This window comes from Oreochromis niloticus, linkage group LG1, assembly GCF_001858045.2.
Source record: "Oreochromis niloticus isolate F11D_XX linkage group LG1, O_niloticus_UMD_NMBU, whole genome shotgun sequence".
NCBI classification, from domain to species: Eukaryota; Metazoa; Chordata; class Actinopteri; order Cichliformes; family Cichlidae; genus Oreochromis; species Oreochromis niloticus.
This window is the reverse complement of record NC_031965.2, coordinates 28,966,776-28,987,532: the sequence shown is the minus strand read 5'-3', so window position 1 is coordinate 28,987,532 and position 20,757 is coordinate 28,966,776. Positions and strand designations below refer to the sequence as shown.

Below are 20,757 nucleotides of genomic sequence, written 5' to 3'. Positions count from 1 at the left end.
ATGGCTTGCACTAACTTTGTCTATGTATAATCTTAAGATTCAATATTCAAGATTCATGCACAGTGTTGCACAGTGTTGCGATCTGAAAACCACATTGAGCATTTTTGGGCAAACTTTAAAACAAATCAGTCTGCATAGTTAACTAATGTCAGTAGCTAATGACAGAAAATTAGATACAGATTTAGCATAATCTGTCAAATAATTATCTTGATATTTAAACATTAAGCACACAAATCAGGAAACTTCCTGCAGATATTCAATTAAATTGCAAGCTACAATAAAAGGAGCCTAAAGCTGAGTCCACACTGGAAGCAACATAATGACAACATAATGAAATTAAATGATATTCAACCGCAGACAAAACAACTGCAGATAAGGGGAAGAGGGTGGGACCAGAGATAAATTTTTCTCAACTAAAGTGCCTAATGATGAGAGTGTACTGTTGATTAACACCTGGTAGTAAATATAATAGAAGGTTACCTAGGCAATAGGAGGGAATTGGAATACCCATGCTTTGCCTAACATTGTGTGTATAGCAGATAGATTTCTGTGTCTTGCCTAGAGTGACAATAAAGAAAAAAAGAGTCAGATTGCATGTGCTTATCTGCGTGTGACTTCAGGCTATGCACCTGTGTATCACTGACAGTGCAGCAAGAGCAGAAAGTCAATAGGTGAGTATCATTGTCGCACCTAATGGATGGATAGTTCCATTAACTCATACCTTCTTTTTATTATATTGGTACCTCTCAGTTCACCAAGAAATGCCTCACATACTGTTACATGTTTGCATTTTCACGTCTTCAGAGAAACAACTGCTGGTAGTGTCACGATTATGGGTCTTTTGACCCAGCGTTTTGAGTTTTGGTTTATTTTGATGTTTATGGTCTATGTTTAAGTTCATTGGGTTTTTTAAGTTCATTTGTTTATTAGTTTCCCCTAATGTTTTCAACCCCTGTGTTAAGTCTCCATTGTCCTTTATGTGTTTCATGTCTGCATGTCTTTTGTTGTCAAGTTCATGTTGTCACGTCTGCGTTTCATCATGTTTCCTATTTTATTTTGAAGCGGTTCTGTGTTACTGTGTTCTATCCGTTTAGCTTTACGTTTCCCCTGTGACGTCGTGTTTCCCCATGTGTTTCCCCATGTGTTTCCATTTGCCTCATTATCCTCCTGTGTGTATTTAGTCCGTGTGTTTTCAGTCATTCCTTGCCAGGTCGTCTGCTGTGTTCACGTCATGCAGCCAGGTTTGTTTGGTTTTTTTACGTCTCCATGCCAGGTTCCATGTTGAAAGTTTTTTCATGCTTTAATCTTAGTTCACCCAGTTTAGTTTATTATTTAGTTTCACCTTTGCCTTTTGTTTTGTACTTCTTTGCCAGCCTTAATAAATGGCTCATTTTTTGTTACTCCACGCCACGTTTCACATTCTGTTTTGGTCTGCATTTGAGTCCTTTTTCGCAATACATACAGTCTGCCACAGCCAGACTGTGACAGGTAGATTCCATATATTTATTCTTGGTAAACTTTACCTAGCTTGACCTCTTGCTGTTTGCGACTTCATGAAATTGATGCGCTTTTCTAAACAAGTATAAAAGTTTGTTATATGAATAAAATTGTATTGAATGAGTATTGACTTTGTTTCCCATAGACATACACATAGAGAGTAGATAAATAGTAGTATTCAGAGACCATAAACTTCAAGAGATGAAAGGCAAATAAGAGTTAGCAATGCAAAGGTGACTGGTCCCGATTTCCTTCCATCCATCAATGCAGTCATTGATTTTTGCCACTCATCCCAGTTTGGGTCACGGGGACAGCAGTTTGCAAAGAAGCCCAGACTTCCTTCTCCCCAGCCACCTCCTCCAGCTCATCCGGGGGGGACACCAAACGTATCCAAGTCAGCCAAGAGATATAATCTCTCCAGAAAGTCCTGGGTCTGTCCTGGGGCCTCCTCCTGGAAGGAAATGCCCAGAATACCTCATCTAGCATCCAGGAGGCATCATTGTCAGATGCCCAAACCACTGACTCCTTTCAGTAAGGATTAACAACGGCTCTGCTCCAAGTCCTCCTGAAGGAAACTCATGTCTTCCACTTGTATCCGTGACCTCATTCTTTCGGTCACTACCCAGAGCTCTTGACTTAATGACGGTAGAAACATAGATTGACCGGTAAATTGATAGATTTGATTTTATGCTTAACTCTCTCTTCACCACAACAGATCGGTACAGCTTCCGCATCACTGCAGACACCACCCCATCTGTCTGTCAATCTTGTGTTCCACTCTCCCCTCACCTGCTTAGGAAACTAAGAGATACTTCAGCTCTTCCACTTGGGGTAATAACTTCTCCCATAGCTGGAGTAGGCACTACATTCCTTTCTGGCTGCAAATCATGGTCTCAGACTTGGAGGTAATTTTCATAACTGCTGCTTGACAACAGCAGAACCACATCATCTGCAAAAAAGATGTACAAGATGAAATCTTGAGGCTTCCAAAGTGGAGACCCTCTACTATTTGCCTACACCTAGATATTCTATCTATAAAAGCTATTAACAGAATCAGTGACAAAGGGCAGCCCTCCAAGTCCAACACCCACCAGAAATGAGTCAGACCTATTGCCAACAATACGAACCAACTTGCTATGATTGTACTGGGATGTACTGGCACCTCCCACAGGAAGGAACCTGGTCAAATGCCTTCTCCATGTCCTCAAAACATGTGTAATTGGTAGATGAGATTGGCCCTGAGCCTTCAGGAACTCAGTGCCAATCTCATCCACTTCATGGGCCCTCCCACTGTGCTGTTGTTTAACCACATCTGTGACTTCACCCCTAGTGATGGGCAAGTCATCACCTCCTCCCCAGTCTCTACTCCCATAATAGCAGGCGTGACTATGGGACTGTGCGTTTAACTCAGATCCAGAGGTAAGCTTGTAAATAAAGCAATTACCATTGGGAGTGAATCATTCATAAGGGTGCTAACAGTGTTTGGAAGGTTACTTTTAAAATGTATTCCACTACAGATTACAGAATACATGCCCCAAAATGTATTTTGTAACGTATTCCATTACGTTACTCGATGAGAGTAACTTATTCTGAATACTTTGGATTACTTAATATATTATCATGCTTTTTATAACTACATGATTGTACTATTGCTGTGTGATTTATTACTATTACTGAAGGATACTCGCCATACCGATACCAACTAGATTTTCAAATCTTAGTATAAAATGAGTAACAGTAGGGTGGACATTAGGTAAGGCTGCACTTTTTGCAGGGATCTCGTATAGAAAACTATTCTGCGCGTATATAAAACAGGTCTGCGGCTCCGAACCGTAGTAAAGGGACCTCTGACTAATACGTCGGGTTCTGTGTCAGGCTCATAACCAAAAACTAGCTTTACTTTGTTGTCTGGGTCAACTTTGATACCGAGAGACAGGGAGAGGCGTTGAAAGACTGCTCCAACGGAACTTATTGTTTCGGAGGAAAACACGAACACAGCGTACAGTCGAGTCTTTAATAGCTTACTTACAACTGAGCTCGTCAGGCACTCTTTTTGGCTGCAGTGGTTATTATTATATTTACATGCTTCCATCTCCCGTTTCTGGTCGGTGACAACTCGTACTTTTCAACTCTCCTTGTTCTCCCTCCCTCACGCTCACAGACACATAACGGGTATGGCAGTCCATTCTCCCTGCAGCACGGACTACACTGCACATGAGGCTACATTCTTTATGGCTATGCCTGTAACGCTCTGCCTGTTGCCTTCATATTAAATAATTTTTTGAATATTTTTTAAAAATATTTCTTCACGTCATTATGCGGCCACAAGTAGGGGTGACATGGGCCGCGAGATTGAGACACAGACACTAGAACCTCTTAATGCGTGTTTTGTTTGGGTTTCCACCGGCGTGGAATTACCAAAAAAAGAGAGACCATAGCCTAATATATGAAACAGGAAAAGACCGCTGTGTAATCCCTTTATTTCAACAAAGTAACTGTATTCTGAATACCACCCTTTTAAACGGTATCTGTAACAGAATACAGTTACTCATATTTTGTATTTTAAATACATAACGGCGGTACATGTATTCCGTTACTCCCCAACACTGGGTGTTAAATGCCATTCATACCGATTGGAATCAGACCAACTAGTCATCAGCTACAAATACAAAACAAGCCAAATAATTTTATATGGATGTGGTTTAATTCTATTCATGTAGAAAATTCCACTTAAAACCACTTTCTTATGAGACACTTGCAGAAAAACGCCATACAAAATTTTGTACAGAATCAAACTTGTCAGTTGCTTCTACTTCGCTTCAGGGTGCTAGTTTTTGTCATGTGGAAATAGACATGTTGTAGAGTATAATGAATGGCCTGGGATGCCACATGTCCATTTAGAGAGGCACAGACACTTAAGCAGTTTGGTGGAAAGGGATGAAACCCCTCTCTCTGACCATCTGCCAGAGGGCTTTCCTCCACCCTCTGCAGTCTGGACAAAAACAGGGCCAGACTGTGGTGACCTAATGTTGAAATTGAAACATAGCTGCCTTCCAACTGTGAAGTACAACACTCCCTGGTTATTGATGGTCAGAGCCGAAGCAACAGGAAGACTGTTCATCTTAAATTCTGTCACTGCTGATATTTGCAAGTCTGACAACTTGCCCAAATCCCAAATGTCACACACAACCACACACACACACACACACACACACACACACACACACACACACACACACATACACACGCAAAAAGATACATTTATAAATACACATTTAACCCTGTACATAAATATACATAGACATTTTGCATGTGTCACTTGGCAAATTGGCAAATACAGCGGAGTGTGTAGTGTCAAAGGTGGTGCTGTTCGAGTGATTATGATTAATAGCAAAACTGTCACTGTATAGCAGCTAAGGCTGAGTGCTTGCATATAAGATTATGCTCAACTCTACGAAGCTATGTCACACTGATGGTGGATTTGTGAGGCAGGACATGCATACAAGTGGCATGCTATATCCATTTAACATGTCAGGCCCTAATGCTACACAAACTTTTATGTGGGATTATACATTATACAAATCATGGGGGGAAAACAAGTATAAATAACTAATTTGTCATGGGAAAAAGTCACATAAATCAACTTGTCGTGACACTGTGACTTGTCTTAAATTATAAACCTCATGCTCATATCAAGTGAACTAGAGAGCTGCCTCCTGACCTGCAACCATGTAAGCTGTAGTTAAGTAGACAAAGCCAGCATTACCTCTCAGCCAGGCTACAGGTTGGTCAGGCTACCTAGCATTCAGACTGAGGAGAGTGCGATCCAACTGTGTCCCAAAGCTGTAATTACACACGGACAGATGGCCTTGCTCAATCCCTCCTTTATTCAGACCCACTACCTGCAGCGTACTGAGCTATCAGCACCCTTAAAGCATTGTTTCACATAGATTAAAGTAAATGGTAAGGGGCTGTCACACAAGCCTCATCCTGTGCACAAAGGTATCCAAATTCACTAACAGAAGAAAGCCCTAAACCATAGGGTTTGAACATTTCATTAAATCTCTTGTTGGTGGGTACAGACTCCTATTGGCCTATAAAATGAAAACCATCCTTTGAAGGTTACTGCATCCGCTCAAGTAAGGGAAAGCAGCAGCAGTAAGGGAAAAAAAAGCAATATAGTGTGCAGGGTAGCAGGCCAAGAGGCTTTCCGTGGTCTCCCATGAGGTAAAGATGGAGTGGGACAGATATTTGCTGTGTTAGCCATGTCCTTTGTTCTCTCTTTGAAATCATACAGGTGATTTATGAGCAAGGAATGTTTTGCTGATTTTTTCAGTTGTCCAGTGTAGACAGAGGCAGAAACAGGCAAAAAAAGATAAAAATGAGGCACAAAGAGGGAGAGAATTTATATAACTTTTAAATAAAGCCTGCAAAGTATTTAAGGCCACCACATAAATGATTCAGGGGCCCTGCGGTTTTGGAACAAACAGTAGACAGTAGATATTTACTGTTCAGAGACCCCACTGAGCTAGTTTCAATTTGTGGTATTTGTGAAACTGTTTTATAGAGATAGGACAGCTCCCAGCTTTAAAATGTAATGATTTGTCAAATCACAGTTATATATTTGCCATTGAGCGATCTGGTGACCAGATTCTAGATCCAGACACTTCGTTTTAATCAAAAGTTGCAAAATGAAATTGTGCGCAGTGAACTGTAAACTACATCCAGATGAATGTATCACAGAAGGAAATAAATTATGTTCCCCCCTCCTTTCCTGTCATGTGTGTTTGCTATAAAGCTGTCAACCAGTAGAAGCAATTACTGAATTGTTTGAGCTGACTACATGCTAACGGTTGACTGCCCAGAGTAATAGTTCACGTCAACATCTGATCTATCAAAACTGTTATCATGCATAATGTTACAGAGGTCACACAGCAATGCCTTGCTGTGTCTAATGTCCATTAAGCCCTACATTGTGCCTCTATGGTGGTCACTTAATGTTCAACGAGTATAGTGTCCTCCTCAGTGCCTCCTCAGACTCTCATTCCCTATTGTGGCTGTAGACTTGTTTTCCTCTGTTTAATGGCATAAGGAGGAGCAGGCTCCCTGTGCCCACTGAGACATGGAGTTGTAATTACACTCTGCCAGATTGGTTAGGGAGAAAGGGCATGGCCAGAGTGTACCCATAGGACACACACAAAATCACATATTTAGGTGCATTTCACATATATATAGTTCATGGGGACACAACACAGCAACAGTGTATCCACATACAGGTCACACAATGTTACCTTTCTTACAACAGATACAAGCACCTCCCTAGACAAATGTTGCTGATGATTTATTAAAGCGATGAGAGGAGTAAAGCAGAATCACCAGGCACCAGTAATGGAGAGAGGGAAACCATAGGGAGAAGTGGGGCAGAGATCTGGACAACTTGTCACCCTGATACTTGATGAGGTAAGCGTGGATCCCACCGCTAAATGCTGCTTTCAAAGAAGAGACTACAAAATGAGTCTCTACGTTTTAAATGTAATTAATGCAAATATAACTTGCACCGTATTCACCTTTTTGTCAGATAAAGAACAGAGGCTAGATGTACACATGAACTGTGATTTATAAAGAAGAAAGTGTGGGAAGAATATGCAGACTTCATTGTCTTTTCACATGTTTTAAAGTGATTCAAGCCTCATATACTGACATGGAGATTAAAAAATAACCAAGATTGAATTTCTTTTTTCTGTTTAATATGTATGAAATTTTGTCACATCTTTTTACTTCTGCCTGTGTTGTTTGCTCTGAACTTGCAGAATTGGTAATCTACTTATTTTTTTCCTCCTTTTGTGGTTGTTTTTTAAACAGTAAGGCAATCAAATTTTTTTTTAATTGTTTTCTTCTCTTCTTTGGCAAGCATCTCAGTTTCACATTCAATGAAATTGCTCTTTGCTCTTTATGTTTTTTATTTGCCATATTTGGTAACTTGTGGCACATCCAACAATTTTGGATGCAAATGCTAATATAAGGGGGTGTTCCCCGTCCGCATCCACCCAAGGCTTAGGATGATAGGGGAAATTAGGCTTGTGTTTGTGCAAACAGATTCGCACTGGCTGTGTGGGGTGCAGTTATTTGCTCGGCTGCAGGGGGGGGGATGGAGCAATGGGTTCAGGGTGTGGTGTCAGGGGAGGCTGACCAACACAGCAGATTTTCATCATCTAATTATGCCTTCACTATTTGAGTAGGATGCCGAGACCTGATGGGAGAGCTGCCTGGTGTGCTGAACTGAAGGAGGCAGCTGGAAAGCTGTGCGAACTTAAAAGTGCCAAACACTGTAAATAAACACTCCATTTAATTTATTTCAATTTTGTTTATACAGCGCCAAATCACAACAACAGTCACTTCAAGGTGCTTTGTATTGTAAGGTAGACGCTACATTGTAGGGCCTACAATAATACATACAGATAAAACCCCAAGAATGATATGATGCCCTATGAGCAAGCACTTTGGCGATAATGGGAAGGAAAAACTCCCTTTTGACAGGAAGAAAACTCCAGCAGAACCAGGCTTGGGGAGGGGTGGCCACCAGTTCACCCCAACCGGTGATCGGAGGAAGACAGGACAAAAGACATGCTGTGGAAGAGAGCCAGAGATTAATAACAAGTATGATTCAATGCAGAGAGGTCTGTTAACACATAGTGAGTGAGAAAGGTGACTGAAGAAGAAATACTCAGTGCATCATGGGAATCCCCCAGCAGCCTGCACCTACTGCAGCAGAACTATAGGAGGATTAAGGGTCACATGATCCAGCCCTAACTATATGCTTTAGCAAAAAGGAAAGTTTTAAGCTTAATCTTAAAAGTAGAGATAGTGTCTGTCTTTAGAAACCAAATTGGAAGCAGTTTCCACAGAAGAGGTGACTGAAAAATGAAGGCTCTGCTCCCATTCTACTTTTTAAATACTCTAGGAACAACAAGTAAGCCTGCAGTGCGAGAGGGAAGTGCTCTAATGGGATGATATGGTACTACAAGGTCATTATGATAAGATGGGGCCTGATTATTTAAGACCTTGTATGTGAGGAGTGGGATTTTGAATTCAATTCTGGATTTAACAGGAAGCCAATGAAGGGAAGCCAATATAGGAGTCCCTGTCAGTACTTTTGCTGCAGCATTTTGTATTAACTGAAAGCTTTTCAGGGAGTTTTGGGGAAATCCTGATAATAAAGAATTACAGTAGTCCAGCCTAGAAGTAATAAATGCATGAACTAGTTTTTCACTCTGAGACAGGATGTTTATCATTTTAGAGATATTGCGCAAATGGAAGAAAACAGTCCTATGCATTTGTTTAATGTGCACTGAAGGACATATCCTTGTCAAAAATGACTCCAAGATTCTTTACAGTGTTACTGGAGGCCAAGGTAATGCCGCCCAGAGTAAGAATCTGCTTAGATACCATATTTCTAAGATTTTTAGGGCTAAGTACAATAACCTCAGTTTTATTTGAATTTAGAAGCAGAAGGTTAGAGTTAGAGGTCATCCATGTCTTTATATCTTTAAGACAGTTCTGCAGTTTAACTAATTGGTGTGTGTTATCTGGCTTCATGGATAGTTAAAGCTGTGTGTCATCTGCAAATGAAACGAAAATGTATACTATGCCTTCTGATAATATTGCCTAAGCGAAGCATGTATAATGTAAACAGAAATGGTCCCAGCACAGAACCCTGTGGAACTCCATAAATAACCTTAGTGTGTGAAGAGGATTCTCCATTTACATGAACAAACTGGAGTATAGATAGTCTTTAGATAGATATCGAACTACTGCAGTACAGTACCTGTAATACCTACAGCATGCTCTAATCGCTCTAATAAAATATTATGGTCAACAGTATCAACCGCTGCACTGAGGTCTAGCAGGACATCCACAGAGATGAGTCCACTGTCAGAGGCCATAAAAAGATCATTAGTAACGTTTAGTAAAGCTGTTTCTGTACCATGATAAGCTCTGAAACCTGACTGAAACTCCTCAAATAAACAATTCCTCTGCAGATGATCTGTTAGCAGTTTTACAACTACTCTTTCAAGAGTTTAATTAGCTAAGACAGCTCACTCAAGTAGTAATGGTTTAACTACTGCCAGCTTAAAGGCCTGTGTTACATAGCCAATTATTAGAGATAGGTTGATCATATTTATCATTGAAGTATTAATCAATGGTAGGACCTCTTTGAGCAGACTTGTAGGAATGGGGTCTAAAAGACACATCAATGGTTTGGAGGAAGTAATTACTGCAGTTAATTTAAAAAGATCTATTAGAGAAAAGACTCCAAATAAATATCAGTGGTACTGAAAGTAGCTGTACATAATGTTACGTCTGTGAGATGATTTTGAGTATTTTTTTCTCTAATGGCTTAAATTCTATTTGTGGATAAATTCACGTCTTATAATGCTGTGAGCGGCTGGGTGTTTTACAAGTTGTACCGAAAACCCAGTTGTGAAATGATGAACACTCATGTCATTGGTTCAGCCAGTGGAAACGCTGGCGAAAATGCAGGTGGAGCTAGCCGCTATGCATCGGGAGCAGGCTGCGGTACTTCAACAACAGCTCAACTGGCTGCAAGACTAGGCCAAGCTTGGAGTGGTTGTAGCTTAGACCAGGTCACATCTGCTAATCAGATGACCTGCCAATCTTCTATTGAGAAGGTAGGTAGTTCAATCCCTGGCTGCTCCAGTCTGCATGCCAAATATCCTTGGGCAAGATACTAACCCCAAGTCATTATTCCCGATGCATCTATGAGAGTATGAATATGTGTTAAATAGTAAGCACTTGTGTAGAAAATTTTTTACCATTTACCAAGTTCTGGACAAAACCACTAAAATGTGGCTAAAATGTGGCTTTCAGTCTTGAGAATTTCATGTAGCTATTTCTGGTCATTAAGGGGAGCAGATCTTGACCCATGTGCCTGAAGGCCTGCAATCTTTCATGGTATGAAGATAAAATATAGATGACTTTTTTAAATATACTAATAGCTACTATTGTTTTCCCTGTACATACAAATTCCAAGCTCTTACAGGTTTCCCTGATTAAAGATCTAATATCTGAATATGATGGGCATCAAGTATTTCTCATATTTCCTTATAGGTTTGCAACAAACAGTGAGCTCAGAACTAATGACAAAATACATCCAAATCTTATTTACCCTGGGGGCTACATAATGTTTGGAACATTAAGATCAAAATAGCTAAATTTATTCACAGACATGCCTTCAGTAACATATTCAGCTTAGTTTGCATTCATACAAACTAGATTGATAAATATTTAAATAAGCATTTCCCCTGGGAGGACTCATTTGCTACCCTTTTCTGTTTAACTATACTTTATAGTACTGACTCATATTTTTATTTTGTGCTGTAGTGCAGTATTGCCTTTAATTTATGTTTTATAGATCATGGTGAAGTTGCGTTTCTAGCAATATAAAGTCATTTTAGAAAGTTTGTATCATGAATTAACTCTTTTAGTATACAGTGTGCCAAAAGGTTAGAATCACTTCATTTTGGATCTTCTGTCTGATTTAAAAACAAAATCGATGCTGTGAGTGAACAATCCTTCCCTAAAGGAGAGCTGTATCAATCTCCCCCTGAAGAATAAACTGGGGAAGATTGCTTTGAAGGACACAGGTTGGATTCTTCATGCCTGCCAGGCTGTCACTCATATATAACAGCTGGCAGCATTACATTATCCCACAGATGGACCTGTTTCTGTGAACTGGAAAATGTATCCTCCTCTTCCTGATCTTTACTGCTGTTTTACCCACCTGTCACCTGCTCAATTAGTCGTGCCTGGAATACATTTAGCCTGTATTTTTACTGATTTAATCTAACAAGAAAGTCATGATCTTGCCATAAATTATATCTACCACTTTCTCACGGAGCATCAGTTCGTGTTTTGCAGCAAGCTGCAGATCATCCAAAATTCCCTGGAGGGGCTGGCAGTATGTAAATGAGCGGTCAAAGTTGTGCATGTGTATTTTACATCTTGATAGCTCCACTGTAGGATGAGTGAGGTTAGTGTTTCATATAAGTGAAAGCAGCAGTGTTTTCCTTCCCTGACACATTTTACCCCTCTGGTTTTTCCTTCTTCCTCTTCTTCCTGTTTCTTTGGTTACATGGAGAGAAAATAATCTGGCATGACTGGAATAGTTTCAAAGAAAATGATGGAAGTCTTCTTTAAAAAATGTAGACATAGTTTCAGGTGAGGTGGAGAATGAGATCATTTTCACTTTATTTTAGAAGATAATGATGAAATTTCCTGCAACATTTCAGACACACTTTTAAAACAAAAACTTTGTGACATCAAACTATTAGCTCCAGTATATTAAAAGGCATTTTATAGTTGTTTTTAGGGAATATGATCAATTTTAGTTTGTAAAAACTACATTCTCAACTTCTCACAGTGTTTAACTCCCTGAAGGACCTGTACAGCACTCGCTGTCTCAAGAGGGCACGCAGCATCCTACGGGACGGTACACACCCAGGACACGGGGTGTTTAAGCTGCTGCCGTCTGGCAGGAGGTTCAGGGTGCTGAGGTCCCGAACAAATAGACTCAAGGACAGCTTTTACAACAGGGCAATAGCCCTGATCAATGCAAATAGCTGACCTGACTGGCTACCTACCTGGACTTTTTTGGGGGGGGGGTTAACAACATTAAAAACAGTAATAATAATAATATTTAGATTTATAACAAGGTGCAATAATAATTAATGTGCAATAATAACAGTGTGCAATACAAATACACTTATTCTTCTTTTTTATTACTAAGTTATTATACTGTGTTGTGTTGGTTGTGTTGTTTGTGTTGCGTTGTGTCGTATCGTGTCGTGTTGTGTTACATGTAGTGCCGACGTAGGACAGTTTTCCAATTTCATTGTACTATTGTACTATGTATGACTGTGCAATGACAATAAAGAGTTATCTTATCTTATCTTATCTTATATTTAGCTTGCTAAAAATAGTATCCATAAAGAATGCTACAAGACATAAAAATCATACATGCATCATTATTCATGAGTAATGAACTCCCAGTGGGGAAGTATATGTTATTTTTCAAACACAAAGTGTCACCACATCCATGTGAAAGAATTTTATTGATCTTCTAAATGTATAATAGAAATGCTTTAGCTCTAAAAATAACCTCTGCATATTCCCATTTCCTGACATTCTTCACTCTTTATCTTTATTTCTCTATCTTTTGTATGTCCCTTGATACCTCTTACATATTTCTTTCTTTGGCCATTCCCGTATAACTGAACTACAGATTTCAAGAAAAGTGTGACACTGACAAATGGACTTACTTTGTGTAGCCCTCTTATGTTCTGGTTCCAGGCGATTAGATGCACTGTGTGGGCTTTAGACCAAAGGACTGGCTTAGTCAAGAATAATCAGAGGTAGTTTTTCAAAAGCATAATTGTGTGTCCTTCTGAATGACAGTTATACAGTATGTAGCTTCTTTTACGTCTTGCCCATGTTATATAAGACAGAAATACAGATAGCCCACAGATAAATGCATAAATATGGCATTATGGGTTTGCCAAGTGACATGCTTTAGTGAGATGATTTCCTCTAGATGTGCAATTCTTCTTGTGGGTGTCAAGTAAGTAGAGCATAACAGATCTGAAAACACTCATGTCACGCACCATGAAATACAAAGTAAAGTCTTCATGCTGTGTGGGAGGATTTGAAGGTGTTTTTAAAGAAAAATGATGAGAAGGGCGTATATCTTTAATCACGTGTCAGCTTTGTAACTCTGCCATGTGCAAACGTCAATCTGAAGTCTGTATAGTAGGTAGGGAGAATGTGAAGAAGGCCTTGAAACTTTCAATCAGCAGCAAAGTGTAGCTCTCACCTTGAAACCCATCACCATGAAAATCATACTTTTAGGTCTCCCATTTGCTTAAACTAGAACCCCTGCCTCATGGCTATATGCCTTTGCCTGGTTCCAATTACATCCATTCCTGTCCAGATCCATTTTTATGTATTAAACAGTTAAAGGGAATTTAGTCAAAGGTATTAATGTAAAATGGAACTTCAGTATTACAAGTCTCACTGATATCAGTGCTGCCATAAATGTGCTTCATGACTTCTTGAAATGGGGACAGTACATGCTGATGTTATTGTCACTGGATGTTGACCTCTGATATTTTGGTATCGGCATCATAACTTCATAACTTCAATATTATTACTCATTAAAAAATTGTGTGAAATTGACCTTAATTGGTATATGAATTTTTATATGAATTTGGGAGTTACTGTGATTTTTAACCACCAAGTTCTAATCAGCTAATATCAGAACATTTGCCATTTGTGCCAAATTTGAAGTTCCCTCAGTAAATATCACATTCATTAGAGCTGGACTTTTAAAACATAATGCTTCCAGCTGTGCCTGCACCTATGAGGAGGTGTTAAAAATATACCTCTCCTATAAGGCGCCATACCAAATCTTCAGAAAAGATCTGCTTCAGTTTAGTAGAAGTTGTTTCTCCCTCATTGGTGACTGTGTCTGAGTACACAGTTGGGGACAGTGCCTTTAAACAGCATGATAGCTCTGCAACTGTTAAATTTATGAATAAACCTAGTTCTCTGCCAAAACACACGTGACAAGCTGGACAAGGAAAAGACTGAATGTAGCCACTGTGTCAGTATTTATTCCTCAAGTAACCAAGCTGTTTATAGAATAAAGTGACCAAGACGATTAGTTTATGGCCTCACTTACACAGAAATGGTTATTTTTAAATGGTCTATTTGTGTTTATCACTTTATTACTTTTTCTTTTATCCGTGACAGACATGGCGACACATTCTGATGTAACGAATTATGATTTCTAAACTTTTTTATGCAAAAAGAATCTTTGGCATCTCTGTTCCACCAGACCTTTATGCCACATACTTGGCTGTTTTAGAAAGGATGAATTTAGTTGGCAGTTGAGTTGCATTGTGGATACTGTAGGCATCATGTTATGAGTTTTATAAAAAAAAGTGTGTTACGGATATAAAAATATCTCTGAGTCAGCTCCATTAAGTTTGGTCCTTTTTTGCTGCGAAATAAAATGCATGCAGAAGCCCTTTAAGGGGTGACGTAATTTCCATGGTGGTTATGATGGATAGAAGGGAAGCTTACTGGACAATTTCCAAAAGGACCCGGATGTTTTAACACATTTGCACATACTTTATGCACATAGAAGAAAAGTAGACTTTTGTACAATATCTCACTAAATATATTTACATGACATACAATTCGCCATCAGTGCAATACATAGGAATGTTGCATATTTACCAAATGTTAGACTCTTTCCTTTATGAAGAAAAATAATTCCAATGACAGAAGCTGATAAAACTAACGTGTAAAGTAACATGTGCAACTTTCGTATCGGTTAACAGCTTCACATGAAATAAAAAAAATAAAATCTTAGTACCACCCTATCAACAATCAAATATTAAGCATTGAAAAAGTAAAGATCACATGTACATATATATCTTCATACATGTAATGGATTGCTTTTGTACAAATACTTTATATAACTTTGGCAGTTTATCAGGAACAAAGTTATCGGAAAAATATGAAACAATAATATCAAACTGTCAGCAATGTCATGTAAGCTTGCCTTCCAAAGCTCATGTTCACAGTGGTCATTCAGAAAGGTTGGAAGCCGATGGCCGAAAAACAAAGAACAAAAAGCCAAAGAAAAAGAAAACATTTCGAACCTTTCTGCTAGGACTGTTAGCACTGGAGGCTGTCGTCATTGTTGTCATGGTTATAAAATTACAAACACCTATGAAGGTTTAGATAGCAGTCATCGCCATTTAAAAAAACATGGTCTATTTTCAGGTCGACTTAAAATACAAACAGTTTGAAGGCAAGGGGACAGGACCCTGCTCAGCGGTCACTGTGGGATCATGGGAGAGACATGACCGAGAAGAGGACATGCACAACAGTGCTGTGTGGAAGCACGTGAGGCCAAAAAACGAGGGTGCAAAATGAACGAATTTGCAACAATCGAAACGCCACATGGTCAGAAAATGACTTACACCGGACAAAATAATCGAGCAAATTTCAAACATACTAAGTTCACCATAATTCATATACGTTGATTTTGTTCTTTTTTTTCCACTGGTTTGGCACTTTATTGGAACAAATCTCTGTTCAAAAAGACTAATGTTGTACAAAAGGTATCATGTCTCATTAACATAACTCGTAGAATATAGTACTTAATAGTAAGCATACGGTAAGTAAACACTTGTACATACTGTAGTTTTAAAATGAACATTCCAACAGATGTTTTACGCACATGCACAAAAACAAACAAACAAACACAACTTTCTCTCTCTCGCTCTCTCTCTCTCTTTGCTGCCTCGCCACATTTGGGCCTCCTCCATTTCTCTTTGGACAATCTTATTCTCCTTCTGAGTGATCCTCTATCCCGAAAGAACAACTGTTGCTACCGCTCTTTCTCGTCTTCCATCTTTCCCTCGCTATCGTTTACCTAAGACAACACAACTCATTTAATACTGTGGGTTTTTGTTTTTTTTTTGCTCCACGTTATGACACTTCCTCCGTCGAGCGTGTGTCTGTCTTGAGACGCACAAACTCTTTGGCCACCTCGTCGTTGGTCCTTTGAGAGAGTATCCTCATGATGGTGATGCCCGTTTCGTCCATGGAGATGCTCTTCACCAGCGGGTAGCAGGCGGTGCAGCTGCCCTTGTCTGCCAGCTCTCTGAGAGGGATGACGGTCATGCCGATGATGCGGTCCTCACGGGCAAAGCAGTAGTCCTTCACTGAGACATGGAGCTCATAGGCCTCTGGACCGTGTTCGTTACTCAGAACACTGAGAAAAATGACAAGGATGAAATTGAGGTGTGAGTTCAAATGGCTTTTACAAAATTAGACATGAACAGTATTAAAAAGTAGTCCTAAATCCTACTTTTAAAACAACCATCATGGGTAATAAAAAAATTACATCACATGCAGTGAGAACAAGGGCAGTGAGAGGGTGTCTGAGTGTCACTTAAAAGTACATGAAACTAACCTGAATGGACTTTTTTCCTATTATCATATAAGCTTAATAAGAGTGTTCCTGTCAGGAACTGTACAAGAATGTGAACGAACTGCTGACATTTGGCTTTGTTTACAGCTGAATATAGCCTGTCAGTAAACAAGTCTGGCATGGTGACATTTCCACAGTGAAAAGCCTCCTTACTGTATGTGCGGCAATCATGAGAAACCCAATCATGTTTTGTGAGGGAAATTAATGTATCTATTCAAAAGAGCAATTATTCTGAGCTTTTTTTAGGCTTTTTTCTAATTATCCACAGGAACCTGTGGCTTCTTGAAATTCAAATGACAATGCTTGGGGTGAATATATATGCAGACTGCACTGTGCTTCCATTCATCACAATGTGTGCTGCTAACGCTAAGATCACTCCGGATCTATGACTTGGCTGAGTGGGCCTGACTCTGAGAATTACAATGCTTAAAATTGTCACGCTAAAGCAGTTGCTTGATTTGCTTTTATTACAAAAATAGATGTGCTGCTTAATAATGTACTAAGGTTAGAAAAGCAAGGTGATACAGGTACTATTAAGCATATAGATTTCTGCTGCCTTCTTTGTAGAGTGCAGCAATCTCAGCTGCTATAAATGAAGGCAATGTGCCAAAAATTGCAGTTTGTTGAACAGCCACCTGAGACCTGAAGTGCCCAAATTTAAAACAGAAATAAACACGTAGAACCTTTAACTTGTTTTTTTTTTTTGGGGGGGGGGGGTTCTGTAGCTTATTTCCCCTACATGGGATATTTTTATTGTTATAGATGACTGATGGTGTGGACTGAACTGGGACAGGACTGTCATTCTGGTGTTCAGTTTAAAAAGGAAAAACCTGATAAATAATATGGCACACTGTGTAGTTCATTTTACTGATAGACTGTGCAACAAAAGTAACATTTTGCATTATCTACATTCTGGACAAATTATTAGCATTCGTCACTGTGTGATGCAGAAATATAGTATATAAACGATATAGCCACTGTGATGGACATGACTAACACATAGTGTATCTGACAGAGAAACTGAGGGACAATGGCTGCTCATTACCATATAAGTTGTAAATTGTAAGTTATTAGTCATCCATTATCTTTTCTGAATCTTAGATTGACCATGATTTATCAAATGGGCTTCATTTTCTCTTCAGTAGGATTGGAAAGTAGCAATCGAGGACATGAAGTCCTCCCGAAAGTGTTGACTGTGGTCCCTGAGCAAGGGAGCCACGGGCTAAGTTCCCTTACACCTCTGTATAACAAGAATCTTTGTGCAAACAGAGGAGTTATCCCCTGCTGGCCATTAAAAATAATGCAGGTTTCAGGGGCTTAAGCACTGGCTTCACTTTACAGACCTCAAAGCTCCAGCTATTTTTTATATTGTGTATAGATGCACCCTAGTTATCTAGGCTAGTTAACATTTGCTATTTGATAACTTATACATACAAGTTATATAATACTGAGACCTGTTGTCCAAACAAAGTAGCAATGACAAAAATATCTTTTGAAAGAGTAGACCACAAAAAAATAGGTGACATTACAGTTCCAGGATGCATCCATATTTTATTTACACTTTGTGTTTGTAGTTTGCAGATAGCACACTGAATTCTGATTTAAAAGCAAATATATGAAGTATATTATTATTAATGACAGTAATAGAAAAACTGACACTAAATTAAAGAATATTACAACTTTGCTCACAATTTTATTCACTTCTTTAACTGATGGGGAGGACACAAGATACTTACTACTGGAATGTTTCATTGTACTTTGGTGACCAATTGTTATTCTTGGTCTTGGTGCTGAATTTGCGCTTCTTGTCAGCCAGATGTGGACCCACAGCATTGACTTCTACAAATGGCCGGAACATGGCGTTGGTTTGCCAGATGAGGTTGTTCACGCCGACCACTGAGAAACGCAGAGGAAATAATAATCTCACTCATTATGACATGGACACAGGTACAAGAAAGGAAAGTCCACTAATTCTGCAAAAAAAAAATAGTTATTCCAAGCTCAGTTTCTATTTTTGGACCTGTATTTATCTTTTTCCCACAGATGAACGGCTAAATGTAGAAAATGTCACATTAAACTGAGATACTGTCGGAGCAAGCATAACAGAGCCTGATAACAGAAACATTTCCAGGTATCTGCAGCATTAATGGTAAACATCTCTGCGTGTTAGTGCCTATGAATCAGCCTGCAAAGATTTCTTTTCATACTCACTCTTCTGCACTGAAATTCAAATAACGAGTAAATCCACAGTGAAGAAGACCAGAGACATCGACTGACATGCAGCGTCAGTAAACCATAATGCTGTGGCAGCATGCTGGATTTTCTGTGTGAGCTGCCAAATTTAAATCCAGGAAATGCAGAAAAAAAATTAAATCAAAAGCTAAACTGTGACTTGTGTAATGATGGCGTTTCCTGTTTGTGAAAACATTTTTGCCGTGCCGTCATGTTTTTAGTTTCTCTAATGCCTATGGTGCTTTTGGGGGGAGGCAGGTTTAGAGACAATGTAAGGAAATAAGGAGGCTCACAGTGAATTAAAAGAAATAAATCTCTGGAGAAATTCTGTAATGATAAAGAGGGGGCCCGCAAAGAACTAATAAACAGCCAACCTTTGAGCCAGCTGTATATGCATAGCTGAACTTGACTTGTCTTACCCATGTAGTAGCAGACCTATCTATTTAGGACCCTGTTTTGGCAAAAGGCTTTTCAGGTGCATTGTTGTTGTTGTTTTTAAATCATACTGACAAATGCAGCAGATGTGAAAGAATGAAACTGTTAATGAGTAAGGTAATAAATTTGGACGATCAAATAACAACTGAATTAGTTTTAAAAAAAGTTTTTTGCAATTGATTACATAATAAAATTTCCTTTGTTTTTATCAATGTCTTGTAGTATGCAATGCTCTACTACTACCAGAAGGTGGTGATAATGTATCTATAAGCTGTTTGCCAACAACCATGAAACAACACAACATAGAAGAAGAATGTTACTAACACTTAAACAGGAGACACACATAAAGGCCAAAACTATTGCCCCCTGTGAAATGCATGGAACTGCTTAAAAAGTAAATGGAAAATAAGGTCAAGTGCAAACTCTGGTTGACTCCAAATATGCACAGTCATTTGAAAGCTTAGAAGAATGACTGAATAATACCTATGGTACCTAGTGGAATCGACAACAACAGCTATTACAAATATGACAATACTGCATCAATCCTGATACTGTCAGCTGATTGATTGTTATTATATGCGTCCTTATGCTGTTCATATCATACTCTCCATAACCAGTTTCCTTACTGGTAAATATAAGTACTGTAGAAAACATATGTAAAAATGCATAAAACACCTGATTTTCTATTTAATTAGAGTAAGAATATCATCAGCAACATATCAAAAGGTAATTTCCTTATTCTCTGATTTTGAAGGCGCTCCAAAAACATGCAGCTGTACTGCTGATGGCCCCTGCAGCCCATTTGCACAGATGAGATAGATTTTTGTGAATATTTGCAGGTGTGAACAGATTTGACTAGAAATAACAAAAAGCAGGTTTGAGTATAGGAAAAAGCTCACCCTTCACGCTGACTTTGTGCTCTCCAGTGCCAGGGTGAGAGATGAGATTCACTTGCATCGACACCTCCCCCACTGATCCGTTGGATGACTGACCTGGACACACACCAAAACAGCAACAGGAGAATTGGAAAGAGGCGTAATGAAAATCAGAAAGAATGGAGGAGCAGCAGCGAGGAATCAGGGAGAGAAATACAGAGATCAGGAACCCGAAATAAAAGAGATGGAGACCGAAAAAAGAGAAAGAGAGAGAGAGGATGCGAGGACAGATGCAAGACTGTGAAGACAACTATCTGTGTACCTGGTGAATCCAAAGATTGATCCAAAAAGCTGTGTATAAACACATGAGCGTGTCAGAACTAAAAGAGAAAAAACAGACCTAAGGAAAACAGTAAGAGAGTAGACTTGTTTTCACTCTCATGGCAGCCCAGTAGCAAGCAAAGCCAGAGTTTCCTTTAGCTCCAGGCTAAACAAGAATAACAACAAGTAAAAAAAAATAGAAACATGAAATAATCTGTCTGGTTTGAGGGCTGTGAAAAAGGCACGTGTTGTGAAGGAATCCACTAAATAAATAATGTTCTACATGCTGAAATCAACAACGTCTTAGCTCAA

General features: G+C 39.1%; 1 protein-coding gene across 5 annotated transcripts in view; it reads right to left on the bottom strand.

Annotated features, from left to right (window-relative positions):
- Positions 1-14,683: 14,683 nt before the first annotated feature.
- unc13c (unc-13 homolog C (C. elegans)) overlaps positions 14,684-20,757 on the bottom strand; it is a 105,340-nt gene continuing 99,266 nt past the window's right edge. For all 5 annotated transcript variants that reach the window (XM_019358000.2, XM_019358018.2, XM_019358013.2 and 2 more), the window contains 3 exons: positions 20,149-20,241; positions 18,319-18,478; positions 14,684-16,363 (listed from right to left, as the gene is read on the bottom strand). In XM_019358000.2, coding sequence (XP_019213545.1) covers positions 16,078-16,363; positions 18,319-18,478; positions 20,149-20,241 — 539 coding nt within the window. In that variant the 3' untranslated portion in view covers positions 14,684-16,077. The remainder of the gene's footprint in view (positions 16,364-18,318; positions 18,479-20,148; positions 20,242-20,757) is intronic.